This window comes from Erythrolamprus reginae, chromosome 2 (assembly GCF_031021105.1).
Source record: "Erythrolamprus reginae isolate rEryReg1 chromosome 2, rEryReg1.hap1, whole genome shotgun sequence".
Classification (NCBI taxonomy): domain Eukaryota; kingdom Metazoa; phylum Chordata; class Lepidosauria; order Squamata; family Dipsadidae; genus Erythrolamprus; species Erythrolamprus reginae.
The window spans coordinates 93,281,316-93,302,183 of record NC_091951.1 but is presented as its reverse complement, the minus strand read 5'-3'; the positions used below and the strand labels follow the sequence as shown (position 1 = coordinate 93,302,183).

Sequence of the window (20,868 nt, the reverse complement as noted above, 5' to 3'; positions counted from 1 at the left end):
TGGTTGAATCTGTTTAAATCAAGTACTGTAATTATATATTAAAGAGCAAAAATAATTCTGCTTATTTAAGTAAAAAACCAAAGCAGTATATTGAGAAAAATAACATTTTTCCTGTCATCTTTACAGCATTTATCCAGTAGGCACAGTGTGCAACAAAGCATATCACAGGTAAATTATGAAAGCATCATCATTTTCTAAATATCACATGAATAGAAGTACGTTTAATGGTATTAGAAAGTTTTGCTTGATAGTGCTAATGTACAAATACTGATTTATTTTCTTTTGCAATAACTTTCTTCTTGATATTTGTTAGAACTGCTTGCATTCATTTGAATATTGTATAGTAAGACAATTAGAATGTGATACTGATACTGTACACATCAGTGATGGGTTAATACTGGTTCGCACTGGTTCAGGTGAACTGGTAGTGGTGGCGACAGGAGACTCCGCCCACCCGCCTGGACATAATCAAAAATGCTCTGTGCATGCACAGAAGCATTGCTGTGCACAAAGCACTCCTGCGCACTCCCATAAGGGAAACCCACTACTGGTACACATGTCTGTGTCTATGAAATGTTTGGGTTGTGTTGTGTATATTTTCCCTTATTGTTACATTCCACATTACATAGAATGTGTTTAGCACAATACAGCTGAATTTCAAGATATGGAAAAGGTATGAAACATTAGTGGCAGCCCCTGTGCAAATAACTTCAAAAGAAAGACTGTATTAGTAATGATTTCCATGAGCTTTTTTAAATCACATCTTACCTTCCCACTTGTGTGCCAGTATTAAATCTGATAATGTCTACTTAAGTGGAGACAATAATATTACTGTTATGAGGAATGAAGCCTTTGATCAATGAGATGAAAAATAGTTTGAAGAAAGGAAGAATAGTACCCATTGTCTGGTGGTCCTACTTTCCAGATGTTAGTTGGATAGATATAAATCAACATAACTGAGTAAACTTGTAAAACATGTCATCATTATGTATAGGTTACTTATAACTATATTCTGTATAGCTAAATATCAGGAATAGTTTTTTTGACTTTTCAGTTCTTCTATAGCTGATCATTGCTCTTTATGTTTAAATAGCTTATCTATTCTCATCACATGGGTACTACTACTACTTCATTTTCTTTTCAACTTATTTCACAGTTCAGAAATGGTTAAGATAGTGCTTGCTGCAGTAACTTAATATGAACCAAAGAAAATTGCTTTATTCAGCAGTTTGCTCAAATTTATAGACTCTTACATGTGGTTGTGAAATTTAATGTAGAGCAAATGCTGAATACTGAACTTTATGTCATTTATTTGATAATAAATAGTGTAATGTAATTGTAGTAATAATTGTATCTTCAATTTTTTCATCAAACATCCAAACGTATTTTGGTGACATTGCTTGATCTCCAAATTGTTACAACTTAAAAACCAGTGCACATGATGAATATTTATAGAGGGTATGTTATTAAATGTAAAATCTGAAGTTTCTAAAAGGAGGGAGAATAATTCACTTGTTCCATAAATAATTATATAACTATTGAATACTTGTATGTAAAACAAAGCACTTTTTATTTTATTTTTATTTTCAAATTAGGTGGATACGATGAGGCCACGCCATGGAGAAACATGCCGTCTGCCAGTACCTCACCATTTCTTTCTCAGTTTAAAGAGTTTCACCTACAATACCATTGGAGAGGATGCAGATGTGTTCTTCTTTTTATACGATGTTCGAGAAGGGAAGCAGATCAGGTAAATCAAGGCAACCTTTTCAGAATATATAGATCAGCAATAGGAATAGCCCTTAGACTTATATACTGTTTCATAGTGCTTTATAGCCCCTTCTAAAGGGTTTACAGAGTCAGTCCTCAACAATCTGGGTCCTTATTTTACTGACCTCGGAAGGATGAAAGGATGAGTCAACCTTGAGCCAATCAGGATTGTACTGCTGGCAGCCAGCGGAATTAGCCTACAATACTGCATTCTAACCAATGCGCCACCATAGCTCTGTATTGATACTTTCATTTAAAATCCTCATTTATGTAATACTTATATTTTATCAATATAGTTATTATGAATTTTGAAATTATTCATTATGAAATATGATGTCATAAGTTATACTTTTACTGAAGTAGAAAAGTGCTTGACTAATTTCCTTGTTCTAGTTCTTTATTATAGTTACTGAACAGAATTACACAAGTAAATAAAATAAACAGTTTCTGTTTCAAGTACAGTGATCCCTCGATATTCGCGATCTCGTTCTTCGCGAAACGCTATATCGCGATTTTTCCCACCCGATGACGTCACTCTCTTCCTTCCTTTCTCATCTTTCTTTCTCTCTCTCTTTCTCTATCTTGCTTCTTCCTCTCTCACACTCTCTTCCTCTCTCTCTCATCTCTTTCTTTCCTTCTCTCTCTTTCTCTATCTCTCCCCCTCTTGCTGGCGGGCGGCGGGCGGGTGGGCGAGCGGGGGCATCAGCGAGGAAGACCCAGGGAAGGTTCCTTCGGCCACCCAGCAGCTGATCTGCTCGGCAGCGCAGCGAGGAGCCGAATCGGGGTTTCCCCTTTGCGTGGGCGGCGGGGGAACCCCGATCTTTGTCTGCTCGCTGCTGCTGCGCTGCCGAGCAGATCAGCTGCTGGGCGGCCGCAGCAGCAGCGAGCAGACGAAGATTGGGGTTTCCCCGCCGCCCACGCCAAGGGGAAACCCCGATTCGGCTCCTCGCTGCGCTGCTGAGCAGATCAGCTGCTGGGCGGCCGAAGGAACCTTCCCTGGGTCTTATCCACCGCCCACGCAAACTCCACCATCTGCGCATGCGCGGCCATGAAAAAAAGGGCGCGCATGCGCAGATGGTGTTTTTACTTCCGCAACCCTACATCGCGAAAAATTGATTATCGCGAGGGATCACTGTATAAAAAAACCAGACCTAAAACTATAGCTATATTGCCAATCTGATCAGTAAAATTTTACAAACAGCAACGATGACAGAGAACAACCTTGTCATGTCACATTCTGTATCTCACAGGACTTGGGTAGGTCACCATTAACAACAGTCTGAGCCTTCTGTCCTGTATAAATTGTTGCATCATCTTTAACAAATTCTCTCCAAAATCTATTTCTTCCACCAATATTAAAATACTTACGATGAGGAGGAAAATAATCTATCCCCAGTATTTTTCAAATTATTCACATTTTATTAGATGCGAAAAGACATTAATTAATGCAAGTTCAGAAGGTACATAAAAGGGTTATTCAAAAAGTCTTGCTAACTATTAGGATTTCAAAATGAGATGATATATGGTCTCAATAAATTAACTTATTAAATAAATTATTTTTTTAAATAAATTATTCCGTAAAATGTAATAATTCTGACTGGAATAGGATTAAGTGAAGTATTAATTATAGACAAATCTTTGTTGCCTTGCAGTGAAAGATTTCTGGTAAGATTGAACAAGAATGGGGGGGCCAAGAATCCAGAGAAGATTGATCGGATGTGTACACTGTTTACAGTTAGTACTGCTTTATATTCTGTATCTGTTCCTGACGCAGTTGGTCATTTGTGAGTGATTAACATTTCTAAATTTATAATACCACAAATTTTGTAGAACATTATTATTTTGCCAGCTGCTGTTTGTGTGGAGCACTCATAAATGATCTCAGGTTCTCTTATCTGGAGAATAATTCGAGTTTTCATTCTTTCTCAGTCATTTGCTCCCCATTAAGCAGCACAATCTTTGGTTTGTCTTTTCTTCCCTGGAAGTCCAGACTTTCTTTCTAAAATATTTGTGATTATGAATTTTGTGATTTACCTTTTACACTGTCTTTTAGCAGCATGTCCAAATAATAGCATTGCTTTGCAATATTGCTTTGTAAAGTAAGATGGGTAGCATATAAATTTGATAAACAATAAATAGGCAATATGTTCAAAGTATATGAAAATATGTAGTTGAAAGCAGATAAGTATAGAGGCTACACTTTTAGATGTTCTAGAAAAAATAGATCTATTTAATAAAATGTTAAAACTGATGATAATGTTCTTTACTATTTGTAGAAGAAACATTCATTTTATATTTAGAAAACTAAGACAATTGTTAAGTTCTAATATAGATAATTAGGTGTAGACTTTCATGTTATTTTGAAAGAGAAATCTTTGAAAAACTTCAGTTTTCATAAATTGTTTAACATGGTTTATTACAACGAGATACCATTTGGAAATGTCTGTATTTTTGTTTTAATTTTTCTTTCCTTTTTCGCTAGTCTTTCATATCTTTTTGTGGGACTTTGTAAGAAACATAGAGACTACTTTTCTGAAATATAAATATATCTTAGAAATGTTACTAATTTATTTTTCTCTTGCATCTTTCCTATTTATAAGGACCTTGGCAGCAAAGATATGAAGAAAGATCTGTACATAGTTGCCCACGTAATCCGAATAGGTACAGTATGCCTTATTCAAAAGCATTTGCATTTTTTGTTTAAACAACAAATGATTTGCTCTGTTGTATAAATTGTAATAGTTTATCTGTCTGCTGAAGACAATAACAGAAGATCACATGTTTTATTACTAATTGCTAAAGAATTCTGAATTATAAGCATATTCACTAAATGTTTTAATGGAATGGAAGGATATTATAGTATATCTATGCCAACATATTGTATGTGTTATTTTTATGCTTATAAATATATTAGAAAGAATAATAACATACCAAATTCTTCAGAGTATAAGACACACCTTTTTCCTCCCTAAAAGAGGCTGAAAATTTGGGTTTGTACATACATACTCTGAATGTAGCTTTTCACCCCCAGCCCTAACTAGGTGCTAACGATCTTCCCAGCTCTCACCTTGCAGTCTCTTTCATTGTCACTTTCTGCGAATAATGTTTTCCAAGCCCTAAGTCTTTGCAGGCTTTTTTTTTCATTGCTCTACTTGCTTCGAATGTTTCTTTCCAGCCCTAGCCAGGTGCTAACAATGTTTCCAGTTTTTATCGGCTTGCAAGCTCTTTCATTGCTCCTCTCTCTGAATAAGCAGACCCCCCCCCCCATTTTACTCCCCCAAAACTAAGGTGCGTCTTTGGTGCATCTTATACTCCAAACAATACGATACTCCTAGCAGCACCAATCTGAATTATATTTGACTTATAACGAGTAGCTAGGAGGCTGAATGCAAAAGCAGGCAGGCAGAAAGAAGATGTGGCTTCAGCCAGGCATTCATAATAGAAAAAATGATGTAATTGCAACATGTTAATTCATAAATAGTAGAGTAATTAGTACATCCATTTTTGTGAAATTCAAATAACTTTAATGTAGAATTTGAACAGATTAAAACAAGGACGAGTTTTGTGTTACTGCTTATTTTCTATTACTAGACAGTTACTTCATGGTCAGGACTTATGGGATTTTTTTTATTTTTACGAGAGGTTCTGCAACCTAAAGACAGGAGAGAAGTGAAAGGGGCATCCATAGGAATATGGAAATTGCAGAGAAACTGAATAAATTCTCTGCAACTTTCTTTATTGTAGAAAGTAAAAGATAGATCCTTGAGCCTGTATTGAGTTTCTCAGGGAGGAAATCAGAGCAAATTAAGCAATTTGATAAAACAATTTGGAATATTTTGAAAAAGTAAGGTGTAAAGAATTCTTGGGTCTTGATGACTTGAGTTAAGCTGCCCTGAGTCCAACGGGCTTGGACAGCATATAAATCTAAATAATAAGTACCGTATTTTTCGCTCTATAAGACGCACCTGCTGATAAGACGCACCTAGTTTTTAGAGGAGGAAAATAGAAAAAAAATATTTTGAGCCAAAAAGTAGGCTAAAATATTTATTACAATAACACTGCCCTAGGGGAATTGGGAAAATATACAAACAATCCCCCCTCTCTCTTTCTTTCTATCTCTCCCTCTTTCTCTCTACCTTTCTTTCTCTTTCTCTCTCTCCCTTTCTCTGTCCCTCTCTTTCTTTCTCTCTGTCCTTCTCTTTCCTTCTCTCTGTCCCTCTCTTTCTTTCTCTCTGTCCCTCTCTTTCTTTCTCTCTGTCCCTCTCTTTCCTTCTCTCTGTCCCTCTCTTTCTTTCTCTCTGTCCCTCTTTCTTTCTCTCTGTCCCTCTCTTTCTTTCTCTCTGTCCCTCTTTCTTTCTCTCTCTCTCTTATCTCTCCTTCTCTCACTCACTCTCTTTGTATCTCTTTCTCTCTCTCCTTCTCTATCTCTCCCTCTTTCTCTCTCCCCCTTTCTATCTCTCCTCTCCCTTTCTCTGTCCCTCTATTTCTTTCTCTCTGTTCTTCTCTTTCTTTCTCTCTGTCCCTCTTTCTTTCTCTCTCTTATCTCTCCTTCTCTCACTCACTCTCTTTGTATCTCTCTCTTTCTCTCTCTCCTTCTCTATCTCTCCCCCTTTCTATCTCTCCTCTTCCTTTCTCTCTCTTTCTCTCTCCCTTATTTTTTCTGTTTTTCTGCTGTGGGCGGTTTAGGGCCCCTCAAACCCCAACGACCTCGCCCCTGGATCCTGGCCGGGACAGGGCAGCTTCCTCTGACAGGCGCCGTGCGGGGCCGAGGGGGCTCAGCAGGAGGCGCAGCGGCGGGCGGAGAGAGGGAGGGGGGGCAGCGGCGTCCCTCCTGGCCTTGGCGGGCCGCCCGATCCTCCCCACCTCCTGCAAACGCGGCGGGCAGCGGGGGGAGAGCGAGGAGCCGGCTCCGGCGGGCGCGGGGCTTGGCTGGCTGGCGGGGGGAGCACTGCTGGTGGTGCGAAGGGAGATCCTCCTCCGGGAGGGAGGGGGCCAGGCAGCAGCTAGCCAGCCGAGTTCGCAGCCAAACTTTGCACAGGCGGCGGCCGGCTGCGAGCGACTGGCTGGGTTTTGTGTCTTCGAGACCTCCCCGCCTCCTGAAGCGATTCCCGTAGCCTTCCTAAAGGCTCAGAACCGCCAACGCTCCTCCGGTGCTGCTCCGCCTCCTAAACCTGCGGGGTGGAGGCGTCCCCTGGCCCAGCACTTCCAGAGGCCGAAAGGTGCGGCTCTCTTCGGGGTTGGGAAGAGGAGAGGCGGCGACAGAGGCGGCGGTCTCCAGATGAGTATATCGCCGCCCCCCCCCTCTGCTCCAGCGCCTCCCCCCCCCCTCCCTGCCTGCATCTTCGCTCCATAAGACGTGGCTGATTTTTCATCCTACTTTGGGAGGAAAAAAACTGCGTCTTATGGAGCGAAAAATACGGTAAGTAAGTAATTAAGTAAGTATCAGATGTAAAATTATTGATTTCCTTGCAAGATATTTAACTTACCCCTAAAATTGAGTTCAGTGCTAGAGAACTAGAAAGTAGTGAATGTGATACCAATTTTAAAAAAGATTCCAGGGATGATACTAAAAATTATAGGTTTGCCAAAATCAATCCTAGGAAAGTTGTAGAAATGGTTTTCAAACACAAAATTACTAAGTAAATAGTGAAAAAGGTTTACTGAAAAGTAAATAAGCATGAATTCTCCAAAGATAAATTCTTTCATAGCAATCTTCTATAAATTTTTAAAGTGGACAAAAATGATTCTGTTAACTGTATACTTTTATTTTCAAAAAAGCCTTTAGAGAATTCCTCATCAATCATTTTTCAAGTAAACTCAGTGACCATGATATATGAAGATACACTCTTTATCAATTATTACCATATATACTCGAATATAAGTCAACCCAATTATAAGCTGGTGCACCTATTTTTGCCTGGGAAAACTTACTGACCCGAGTATAAGTCTAGGGTGGAAAATGTAGTAGTTACTGGTAACTTGTAAAAATGGAAACCAAATTAATTGAATCATCAGTAGATTAGATAGATAGATAGATAGATAGATAGATAGATAGATAGATAGATAGATGATAGATAGATGATAGATAGATAGATAGATAGATAGATAGATAGATAGATAGATAGTATTGTTATATAACATCAAACACAGAACCCCAAAAAATCATCTCTAGGAATATTTCCACATTAAATAAGGAAGCTCAGGACATTCCCACCATAAAGGATCTTACAGGGGATCTAAGATCTAAGGCTGCATCCCTCATTAGGCAGTAATCCCCAGTAAGCAGGTGGAGTGTGCCAGTCAGCATGAGAGTAGCCAAGGGGGCCTTTATGATGGTGAGCAGGACCCGGAATCCCCTGGTTCAGTCAGCAGTTATTTCAATCGGGAAGTTCAGTGACTGCTTGGAAAGCAAGTCTCCCACCTTCCCCCTCTCGATGGCCATGCATGCACCCATCTTCCCCAGGCCAGCGCCTTAGCCAGTGGCTCCCCGCGACCAGAACCATGACCCTTGCACCTCTTGCCACTTGACCCTTAGTGGCCTTAGCCTGAGGGAGAACGCACACAACGTCTGCCGGCATTTTGCTCCCTGGACGGACGATGAGTTGCAACTTTGGTCCTGCCGCCTTTTCCTTTTGGGCTCTGCTTGTGCTGTTCAGGGAAGCCTCGCCCAAAGCCCAACCCTCCCTGAGTCTTTCCGACGTTGAGACTTCGCCTGGCCGGCCGTCGAGCTCAGCCGTTGATTGCCAAGGTGCTGCTCAGGTTGGGGTAGCTTAATAGATCGATGGGGGGGTTTGTGGGGGGCACCACTGGACCGTGTGGGAATCCTTTGCCGAAGGTGCTCAAGGTCCAAGCCCGTTGTCGGAAACTTCTCCTCAGCGGGAGACATTTTGCGAGGTGTCCCCAGGCTACCCTACTGCCATTTATGCAACAGGCAGTTCGCAAAAAGCCCATCCACGATTGCATAAACAGGGACAAAAATGGGGGCGCCTCAGGCCTATGCTCTCAGTGTTTACTCCGCAAGGAGTTGCATTCCAACAATGCTGGGGTGTCCTTTCCCACATTTATCAACGGTACAGCAATTAGGTTGTGGGCGTATGAACAGACAGACAGATAGATATACCGGTAGCTAGAAATAAAATAAAATAAAATGAACCGGCCAGACCCCTTTTTCCTCATCGTGCCAAGCCAAAAAGCAACTCTTTAGACACTCCCCTTTCACTGAAGGGACCTTTTTTCCCCTCCCCTTGCCAGAGGAAGTGTCAGAAGAGGGAGGCAAATGGGAGAGGGAGCCCCCTTCGCTGCAGATGATAGATAGACAGACCCCTTTTCCTCCATCGCGCCCAGCCAAAAAGCAAGCCGCCACAATCCCTGGCCAGGGATCGGGCAAAGGGGGAGAGAGATAGAGAAGCCCGGCTGCTGTTGCCGATTCTGCCGCTTAGCATTCTCCCCCCCAAGCTCTACTCCCCCTCCCACACCTCCACCGAGCCATTCTAGGATTTGAGCCTAAGAGAGGCGGAAAGGCTCCTTGGGACAAGTGAGGCAGGCGAGCAGCGAGTCAGCCAAGGCTATGGGGCCTGTCCTGCCGAGCGAGCTCCCCATTGTCCCGAGGAGCCTTTCCGCCTCTTTAGATTAAACAAAGCTCTCTATGGCTTAAAGAAGTTCCCTAAGAGTTGGAATACATGTTTAGATGAACAATTAAGTGAAATGGGCTTTAGGCGCAGCACAGCTGATGCTTGTGTATACACCAAGGATGGTGGAAAGGATCAAATAAGGATAATTGTATATGGTGATGATATTTATGTCATAATCATAACCCGAACAAGTCATGTAAGGTAACTCACTTGGGATATGTAAGATATTAATTGAATGTTGATATTGTAAAAAACAGGGTCAAAAGAAAATAAGACCCAGTCTTCTTTTTGGAGAAACACTTCCACTTGCAGGAAACATGGTGGAAGAATACACCTAGCTACAACTAGCTATAAGAAACAAAATACTGGATTATGAGGGTCTTAACCTGATTCAGAAGAACCTTTTTTCTGTTTGTTTTAGGACGTATGTTGCTAAATGACTCAAGAAAGGGTCCGTCTCACCTCTATTACCGTCGTCCATATGGCTGTGCTGTATTGAGTGTTTTGGATGCAATTCCATCAATCTCTGAACTCAAAGAAGAAAAGGATTTTGTTCTCAAAGTTTACACGTGAGTTTATTTAGTTGAAGCATTAACTGTGATAAGTAGCTGTATAAATTGGTTTAATAAGTAAATGAATGTCAAATCTATTTTTTTTCTAATATGTAAAATATAGGAACTGTAGTCACAGTTTAGGATATGCTTTTTAATCAAACAATTAAAATGTATTATCTATGACAAGTCAATATGGGACTAACGTATCTGATTGCAACACTTCTGATCTAAAGTTGGAAGTTGCTTTGAAGAGGTTATTATTCTACATCTATTCGCATCTCCTTAAAGAGATGACAGCACATTTTCACTGTTATACAAGCTGTATACTCACTACATTACATTGTAGCCAAGTGTAATTTCTTCAGTGTTGTCACATGAAAAGATATACTTGAATGTTTAGTTTTATTTTTTTCTTTACTTTGCTAAATATATTATTTTTGCACTGTATTGCTTGTGCTCATATCATGATCAGAATATCTGTCACCACTGAGAAATACTTGCTTCTATGTTTCCATGTTCAACATGAGATATTTCATTAAAAGCAATCATATTGGTATAGGTCCATTTCCTTTATTGGGATGAATCAGAGTAGTACAAAAAATTATGCAAGCTTTGAAGTTTTCATCAGGCAGCTGAATTCTGCATTTCAAAGTAATTTCCAAAGAGATTTTACTTTACATACATAATTCATACTGCGTTTGTTGGCATTAGATTATACCTAGCATCTTTATGAGAGAAAATGGCTTTTTAACATAAATTCCCTTTCCCCCATAGCAAAATCTTAGCGTCCACCTAGCAGTGTTTTTTGTCCTTTTGGAAAGTGCAGGCAGTTCTTTAAAGCACAGGTCACCAATTGGTGGTCTGTGGACCACTGGTCCATGAAAAAAATTTGGTGGTCTGAGACACACCCAGGTGGAGGAGCTGCTCCGGAATGACCAATGGACAGTCCTTTGACTGGAGCTCCGGAATATGAGACCGGCAAGGCAGCTCATGGTGGGGTTAGAAATCTCCGCTGTAGAGGGAGCTATATGAAACTTGCAACTTTGTAGTGCATCCGTTGCCAGCTGGAAAGAGGCGATGGTGTAGGGGGTTGGGTAGCACAGGAGAGTCGAAGCAATGGCTGTTGGCAACCTATGGCTCATTTTTTCCCAAGCTGTGGCTTCCTGTCGGCTGAACACACCAGTGGCTGGCGTGCCACTTGCCCTCCCAGTCACTCCTCGCCTGGCTTGAGAAGGGAAGGCCGGGGGATGGAGATTTACTCCAAATTCCAGAGTGGGAGTGAAGCAGGCATTTCTTCCGGGCCTTGTTGGTGCTCCACGCACCTTGATCTCTCAGGGAGACGCCAGGGAATCAGAATATGAGAGGGGGGGGGATGTGTGTGTGTGTGTACGTGTGTGTATTAGAGAGAGAGATGACAGAGAGAGAGGTGGGGAAGAGAGGAAAGAGGAGGGGTTGAGAGACGAAAGAGGGACAGGAGAGAATACCAGAAGGACTCCATCCCATCACTGGGAGTCCAGCCATTTAAACAAGCAGTGCACTGGATATTATTAGCTTCATATTAGTGGTCTACAGCAGTGTTTTTCAACCAGTGTGCCACGGCACACTAGTGTGCCGTGAGACATGGTCAGGTGTGCCATGGGGAAATTAAACATGGGTCCCCAAACTACAGTTCCTGCCAGGATATCCCTTTTGTGTTCATCGAAACAGGCCCAGGTTTCACACTGAGTATAAATACATTTAGAAACTATATCATTAACTATATGTATAATATGTACTATGTTAGAGTGTCATTTTGTGTAATTTTATTTGGTGGTGTGCCCCAGGGTTTTGTAAATGTAAAAAATGTGCCGCGGCTCAAAAAAGGTTGAAAACCACTGGTCTACAGGATTTAAAATTATGAATGTAGTGGTCCCTAAGGTCCCCTGCTCTAGAGAGGGAAAATAATTGAGAAAATAAGGATTACAGCTCTCCACCTTCAATAAAAGGAAAATCTATAAGAAACTGGAAAAAAAGTCAAGAAACAAGCAGGCTCAGAATATACGGTAATAGAAAATATTTAACAAGTTTATTTAAAAAATATTGCCAGGGATAATTTTTACTTACTTTGATAGCCTATACTAATAAATATTTTGTGTCTGTAATTTACAGGCTTAGTATTTCTATTTTCCAAATTAAATGGTTTCTATAACTTAAGAACAGTCCAGCATCGTCATCTATTCTAAATATAATTTTGTGTTTTCTATTTGTTGTTTTATGAGACCTACTTTCAAGTCACTATTTGAAATTTGAATAACTCTGCATGTTTATCTTCATTGTCTTTAAATATTTATTTGGGACTGCTTAAACATCAAAAAGATTTTTTTTTGCTTTAAAAGCATGATAGTAGTCCTTGTGTAATAACTGCCCTATTTAGTAATCATTCAAAGTCATAACTGCTGAAAAAATAAGTTTATGTCCAATTCTTGAACTTATGTCTGTTGTATCACCCCCATGGTTAAATGATCAAGATTTGGATGTTTGCAACCAGTGAGTATCTATGAATGTCACAGCATAGTGCGATCATGTTTTTGCCATTTATTTATTTCACAATTGGCTTGAGTCAGTGGAGAAACTGGCAGTAAAATTCCTGGCCACATGATCTCTTACCTTAACTGCAGATGATTTATTTAACAGCTATACTGGAAGTAAGGCTGTAAGTCCGCCTTGATCACATGTTGTCTTGTATGATGACCTCATTGTTGCCTGTGCCATTTGTGGTTCTTAAGTGTGGATTGCCTGTATTTCTCTTTTGTAAGATCCTCTGAAAAAGAGGAAAAAGAGGAAAGGAAAGAAAAGGCTGATTTTTCCAGTCATGCACCTCAATTCCAAAAGATGGCACTATAGATTTAATTTTTTCTCATCTTCGTACTCTTTAATTTGGCAGAAAATGTGGGCACAATGGTTGCAGAGAGAATGCCATATAAAGCAGGGGTCACAAACCTTTTGGACCTTAGGGACCACTGAATTCATAATTTTAAATCCTGTGGATCACTAATATGATCTGCCTAATGACTGCATGGGCGTGGCTTGGTGGTCATGTGACTGGGTGAGCGAGCCCAACTTGATGTCACTCACACATCATCACTGGCCTCTATTGCTCCTCCCCCTCCCGCCCATTCCTCTTCTGCTCACCTGGGCTCTTTAGGGCCGAACAGGAAGCATTTGTTGGGAGCTAAGCAGCCACCATGAGAAAGAGTTGGCAAAACAGTTCACTCAGTTTAAATTGGATCTGACCGAGAGAGGCTTAGCAGAAGCACCTCACTGAGGGCTATGAGCATGGGCTTTGCAAGCAGAGGGAAGACCTGTGGGAGTGCAGGGCCAGGTACCGGCATCTGGAGGCTGAGTGGGCTGAGATGGTCAGCCAGTTCCAGGCCATGATGCAGTCCCACTGGAATAAGGCCTGCTGGCTCTTTGTCACCAGTGGCACTTTCCTCCAAGTCTTCGACCAAAACCCCATACCAGGAGGCTAAAACAGACCCCAAATCAGAATTTCTGTCCCGCTCTGCCCTGCGCAAAAAGACCCTAAAGGGGAAGACTCTCTGCAGCAACACAAGCATTCATTGCATGTGTCTGGCCCAGGGACTGTACTTTCAGGACCCCTGATTTAGTGCAATATAAAAAATGCAAATAATTTTTCTGCGGACCACCAAAATTTTCTCATGACCACCCATTGGTGACTGCTGATAAAGAGCACTCCCTAAAAAGTAGATTGCAATAAGTGCTACCGCACAGAAGGCAAGAGATGGACCTAGGTGTAAAGAAATTATCACGTTCTGGGAAAGAAAAAAAATGATTTTTTTTAACCCCTGGCAGATGAGGAGGAGGTGGATATTTCAGCTTTTTCTCTAAAGTGAGATGTCAGTCTGTATTAGGTCTGGCAGAAGAGGCATCTTTCAGATTTCATTTACAAAGGAATACCATCTGGTGGGACCACAACAACCACCCTCTGGAATGCTGTTCTAACAAAGATTTGATTGACAGGAAGGTTGAGAACTCTAATCTTTTATCCTATAGACTGAAACATGCTGCAATAACATAACATGTAAACACACACACACATACACCACATGTCTGTCTCCCTATGTGTGTATAGGTTCCTTATATAGTAGTTTAACTTTTTATTTCAAATGTCATGATCGAAATGCTGCAGCTGGGCACTCCTTTATATTAAATGGTTTTCGATTCAATTGTATAGAATGTGAAGGATATGTATTTGTGTTTTATATTTATAATTACAATGTACACTGAAAATGACATTTAATTTCATTGTATGAGGTGCAGTGACAATAAAGTAAACTAAATGGGCACTCTACATGGGGCTACCCCTGAAGAGTGTTTAGAGACTACAATTGGTCCAGAATGTACCTGTGCAAGTTGTGAGTGCATCTAGGTACACCCGCATTACACCATCCTCTGTGAACTGCCCTGGCTCATGATTGGTCTTTGGACACAATTCAAGGTGTTGGTTGTAGTCTGGCCCTACATGGCTTAGGGCCAGACTATCTTCGAGACCATCTTCTGCCACATAGCTCCAGTGAATGATAAGGCCACACAGAGTTGGTGTTATCTGGGTCCCATCAGCTAAACAGTGTTGGCTGGCAGGTCCATGAGAGAAGGCCTTCTCTGTGATTGCCCCGGCTATCTGGAACCAGCTACCTCCGAAGATTCATACCACCCCCACCCTATTGGCCTTCCAGAAAGCTATAAAGACCTGGCTTTTCCAACAGGCCTGGGGCCGTTGATCTTATGGGGGTAACCAGTGAGATCTGGCCATTAATGGCCTTCAGGGGTTTTAACTGTTTTAACTGTAAATGGATTTTAAACAATTTTTAGAGGTTTTGTATTACTATTGTTGTTTTATATTCCTGTTGTGAGCCGCCTAGAATCCCTTGGGAGTTGAGTGGCATAGAAATTGAATAGATAGATCTAATAATTCCTTTATTAATTTAGAATTTCAACTTTTATAATGATCCATGAATATTCGTTAAGCTCTGATACCATCTTTTAAGTTTTCAAATAGGAAGAATAAAATATATAAGGAACATATAATATGATTACATAAATATAAAGATAACATCAGGCATGGAGATATATCAAGAAGCTGCTAATGGATTTCAAATATACAGTACAACAATGAAATTTTCAAAGAAAGCAAAACTTTTCTTATTAAAATGTATCTTAGATATTCACTTAATCTGAATGATATAAGATTTTGTTCTATAATGCTGCACATTAAAGTTGTAAATAGTTTGATAGTGGCAAATAATATTGATTCTATTTTTCAGGTGCAACAATGAGAATGAATGGCATCAGGTCCATGAAAATATAATTCGCAAGTCAAGCACCAAATATACAGCACCCAGTTCAAATTATGGTAATATTTTATTTTAGCTCTTTTAAAGACAATATTTTTGGTAATGAAAACACACTTGCCATGTAGTTTTTAGAGCATATGGTGATTAACAGCCCTCAAGGAATTATCTTTCTTGTGTGGGTGCATGTGGGTGTAGAGGCTGGAGATTTTGCAGAACAAAGAAACCTTTTAAAAAAAGGAATCCAGTAACCTCTTCAGCATTGCTAATTGTTAGCAGACATGAAATACTTCTCTTACTTGAGATTTATATTTCTGGCTTCAAGTTGATGTCACATGATCAATGAGGAAGCAATGCACTGTATCTGTACCAGGTTGCTTCTTCCCCCTCTAAACATACAGTGATACCTTGTCTTATGAACCCCTTGTCATACGAACTTTTCAAGATACGAACCTGGGGTTTAAGTTTTTTTGCCTCTTCTTCTGAACTATTTTCACCTTACGAACCCGCCACCGCTGATGGGGTGCCCCGCCTCCGGACTTCCGTTGCCAGCCGAAGCGCCTGTTTTCGCGCTGGTGGGATTCCCCTGAGGCTCCCCTCCATGGGAAATCCCACCTCTGGATTTTGCGATGCTGAGATTTCGCTGAGGCTTCCCTCGCTGGGAAACCCCACCTCCGGACTTCCGTTGCCAGCCAAAGCGCCCGTTTTCACGCTGGTGGGATTCCCCTGCTGGGATTCCCCTGCAGCATCGCAAAATCCAGAGGTGGGGTTTCCCACAGAGGGGAGCTTCATGGGAATCCCACCAGCGTGAAAACGGACACTTCGGCTGGCAAAAGGGGTGAATTTTGGGCTTGCATGCATTAATCGCTTTTCCATTGATTCCTATGAGAAACATTGTTTTGTCTTACGAACTTTTCACCTTACGAACCTCGTCCTGGAACCAATTAAATTCGTAAGACAAGGTATCACTGTATTTGCATATTTTTCTGGCAAGAAGGGGAATACAAAGAGTATAGCATGCAAGAAAGAATGACAAGAGTGGGAAGTTTGCAGGGACTGCTGCTGACATCCTTGAGAAGGAAAAGAACTCATCCTTTCTCCTAGGACATAATTAGATTATGGATTTCAAGCAAATCAATACTTAACATAAGAGGTGCATGAAACTGATACAGAATGGCCAGAATTCTGTTATTAATTATAATAATGTTGTGTGTTACAAAATAGGACAAGCTTGAAGCATTTGCTTGACATTTATTTTCAGACGTATACATCTAATAACTGCATCAACAATTAACACTCATCTGTAAAATTGGCTGTGGCAGCTGCGTGTTGTAAAACCAGATGTAACTGACTTAAAATAAGAAAGTGCATAATTGATGTGGCAGTAACAGGATAGTAAGTAGAAGAGAAAAAAATGGAGAAGATCATAGAGTATCACGTTTTAAAATTGAATTTGAAAAATTATGATATAAATTGGGTATGATGGTTACCAGCACATGGAGTGTCATACTAAAGAAAGCCTTGGATGATACTTAGGAAATCTGTGTATTGACAGAATTTCCATCTGTCAATTACTAAAGGCTATGCTATTTGGATCCACCCATATAATATATTGGTATGTTACGAGATCCTAGTTTCACCTGCTAAAAAACTGGCATATGAAATCTGTTTTGACACCTGATAAATCAATGTTGCTTAATGTGCTTTGGTTGCTTCATATTTAGATTATTAAAATATCTCACTGGCATGTCTTCCTCTTCTCCATTGGTCCAGGTTTAAATTATTGAAGCTCAGGTTGTTTTAAATGTTTTAATACACTTCAAAGCCTTGTACTGGCTACCAATTAGAGCCAGGTGCCACTATTTTTTTTGGTCTTTTGGGCACTGTGACACTGTATAACTTCCTTCATCTATGTTGTTGAACATGAATATACACTTAAAATCTACTCAACCAGCCTCCTTAGCACTTTTGCTGTTCCTGTTACTTTAAGAGCAACTTTGGGATTGATTAAGTCCCAGAGTTTTATAATTGTTACCCTTGCCAGAAAAGGTTTTAGGCTTTAAATCTAGGCTTAACCTTTTCAGTTATGAGGAATAGAGGATTTTGTGATTCTGCCTGGACAGTTGTAACAAGGGAACTACCTCAGTTACAATCCTGTTTGACTTTTATATTGAATATGGCTTAATTTTATTCAATCTAAGTAGTTATATATTTAGTTTTTATAGGTCAAGTTTATTATTTTCATTATAAAATGACTTCCCTTTTGCTATGACATTATTTATTTTGTAATTATAACTGCCTAGGTTTTAAATTATCTACTATACATTATTGTATATTCTAATTTACCATATTTTTTTAGATAATGAGAAGCACCAGATTATAAAGTTTCAAGAAGAAAACAAGAAAAAAAGTTTTAGGCCTCTGTTTTTGCCCTCTCTGCTCCCCCCAGAAGTACTCTGCATTGCTCCACATGCCCATTTGAGCTACCAAGCTGCAAACAGCCCCGCTTTTTGGTGAAAATGAGCAGTGTGGAACACTGTGGAGTGCTTCTGGAGGGCAGAGAGGGCAAAAATGTGACGCACAGATGGCCTGGGAGCCCAAAAACACTTGTATTTGGTGTGTAAGACACACCTAAATTTTCACCCACTTTGTGTGTGTGTGTGTGCATCTTATACTCAATTACTCTACGGTAATTGATACTTCTTTATTTATATTTATATGGTTTTATCAGTTATAAGTATATATCATTAATATAATCATTAATATATAGTCTTCGGAGAGGGGCAGCATACAAATGTAATAAACTATAACTATAACTATATATTAATGCTAATATATGTTCATATCATTAATATGTATTAATGTAGAATAGAATAGAATAGAATTTTTATTGGCCAAGTGTGATTGGACACACAAGCAATGCGTCTTGGTGCCTATGCTCTCAGCGTACATAAAATAAAATATACATTTGTCAAGAATCATGTGATACAACACTTAATGTATTAATGTATTAGTAGTAGTATTACTATTATTATTATCACCACCAATATAATAGTGTTCTTTTGAAAACTGTGTTGGTTACTACTTAGTTTCTGAGTACAATTCTGGCTGCTAGCTTTTACGTAAACATTTCTTGGTTCACGACCTGGATATCTGTACACCATTTTGTCTTACTAACATTTTTCCACTTGTCGGAAGTGGCCAATACTGGGCAAAAGTCATTTAGTTTTAATCCTTTTCATTTTATATACTTTTTACACATACTATATTTTAATGACCTCTTTTACTTGCTCAGTGTTGAATGTTATGTCTATAATTTGAAGGTGCTTCTGACAAAGATATTTCCACTTTAAAAAAATGGTGTAGGATAATCTCTTTGTATCTTGTTACTTGGCATTACCATTTGCAGGAGTTGCCCCTCTTCTCTGAACAAATACACATCTAGAATTGTTTTGTGCTGCTGTTTTCACTGTTTTGAAGAGGACAATCTCCTATATTATTTTTTGCTGCTCAGATATTAAAAATATAATAATTCCTATTCTCTGATAGTATTATGTTGTCTTTGTATTTTTATTTGCTTCATAGTAAATTGAATTGTAAGAATCTAATTTTGCTCCATTTTCTCAGGACTTATAATTTCTCTACAAATTCTCCGTGGAGAAATGGAACAAATTCGAAGAGAATATCCTATTATCTTTAACAGAGGGGTGTCTATTACAAGAAAAATAGGATTTCCAGATGTGATCGTGCCTGGTATGTGAATGAAAGTTCCATTTATAGCACTTACTGAATGCTGGTCTTTATCAGTTTAAATAGTACTATAAAATACTGTAAATATTAAAAGATGTAGCTGAATGATTTAATTATAAATAGTAATACAGTATTTTACTAAAAATAACTTGACAGAACTAAAGCTTGTACAAGAATGTCCTTTTTAGCCCCCTTCCCCCCCATGAAACCCCTCCTTATAATTTACAAAGTGTTATAACTCCAGTTGTAATTTGATAATGCTTGCTATTCTGTTTAGGATTTAAATCTGTGAATGAATTTTTTACAGATGGTTTTAATGCAACACTTTTTTTCTTTCTAAATGTTACTTTAGATAATATGAGCATGTTTTAGAAGCCAGTCTTAAATTAGGAATGAATGCATATATACAATGTATGGGTCTTCTAATTAGTTCTCCACATGCCTGACTTGGTTTTAAGCCACAGGTATGCATTAATTTAAGAAACCTTGTATTAGTAAGGTTTATGTTACTATTGAAATCCGTTTTGTGAGCCCTACAGAATTTCAACATTGTATCAGCAGTTTTTAATGCTGTATGTACAGTGATCCCTCGAGTTTCGCGATCTCGATCTTCGCGAAACGCTATATCGCGATTTTTAAAAAATATATTAATTTTTTTAAAAACCACTTCCGCGTTTGGCTTCGGGAGTCAGCTGGGAAGCGGCGCGGCTGTTTTAAAAGGTCGCAGCCGGCCTGGGGGGCTTCCCAGCACCCCCCCGAACCCGGGTGGCCAGGCGAGCAGCGAGCGAACGGCGGGTGGCCAGGCGAAGGGCGGGCGAAGGGCGGGCGAGCGGGTGCTGGGGGGGCGGGGGCAGCCGACATTCAAAGCAATCTGTCGGCTTCCGCACTTTCATCGCTCCCCACCTCCACCATCTGCGCATGCGCGGCCATGAAAAAAAGGGTGCACATGCGCAGATGGTGTTTTTACTTCCTCAACCCTACATCGCGAAAAATCAATTATCGCGAGGGGTCTTGGAACGGAACCCTCGCGATAATCGAGGGATCACTGTAATACCGCTTTCAGAATGAAAATGGTTTCAAAAGCATTTTGATCATGTAACAAACATTGCCATTGTTTTGATACTTCCTTATTGAAACATTTGACTTTCATCTTCTTTTAGTACTTCAAGAAAGCAATTGCAGTATTAAAAATATTACAATTAGAAAGAGGTTAAAAAAGGTACTCGTTAGGTACTTCCAAGGGATTTTTTAGTTCTCTGTCACTATAGAATTTTAGTACAAGGAGGATTTTTAATTAATACAAAAGGCAGTGACAGATGTTTCATATTTCATTATATTGTTGCTTTGTACTGCAATAATTTTATATTAAATAACAATATAAGATATTTTGCACTTTTGTGTTCTGAGATTGGTACATTTACAAAATGCAGGAGGTGGCAGAGGTTCTGTTTTTTGAAAACCAGAATGGACCATTTTCTGCTTCAATAGAGTACTTTATGAAATTTTACACTCATTGTTTCAAAATTAATAATTTTCTAATTTTTAAAAGAGTAAAAAAATGATACAACTGATGGTAATTACAAGTGTTTGATACACTATGGAATTTCGGCAACTCTGTATTGAATGAAAACAGTTTAATTAAATGTTGAATTGAAACCCAGACATATTTACCTTCCATGGAACAGTCGTCCATACATTTTAAAATAAAATATAACAAATTGTTTATTATATTACTTAAGTTATAACAATTCATTCAGCAACTATTTGAAGTTATGATGACAATGCAAAAGGGGACTTTCAACCGCTTCTTGA

At 39.5% G+C, this 20,868-nt stretch overlaps 1 protein-coding gene across 1 annotated transcript in view; it reads left to right on the top strand.

Annotated features, from left to right (window-relative positions):
* DOCK3 (dedicator of cytokinesis 3) overlaps window positions 1–20,868 on the top strand; it is a 167,170-nt gene that overhangs the window by 24,447 nt on the left and 121,855 nt on the right. The window contains exons 8-14 of the mRNA XM_070736728.1: window positions 127–168; window positions 1,596–1,750; window positions 3,423–3,504; window positions 4,371–4,431; window positions 9,823–9,970; window positions 15,280–15,368; window positions 18,934–19,059. Of these exons, the coding sequence (XP_070592829.1) occupies window positions 127–168; window positions 1,596–1,750; window positions 3,423–3,504; window positions 4,371–4,431; window positions 9,823–9,970; window positions 15,280–15,368; window positions 18,934–19,059 (703 nt within the window). The remainder of the gene's footprint in view (window positions 1–126; window positions 169–1,595; window positions 1,751–3,422; window positions 3,505–4,370; window positions 4,432–9,822; window positions 9,971–15,279; window positions 15,369–18,933; window positions 19,060–20,868) is intronic.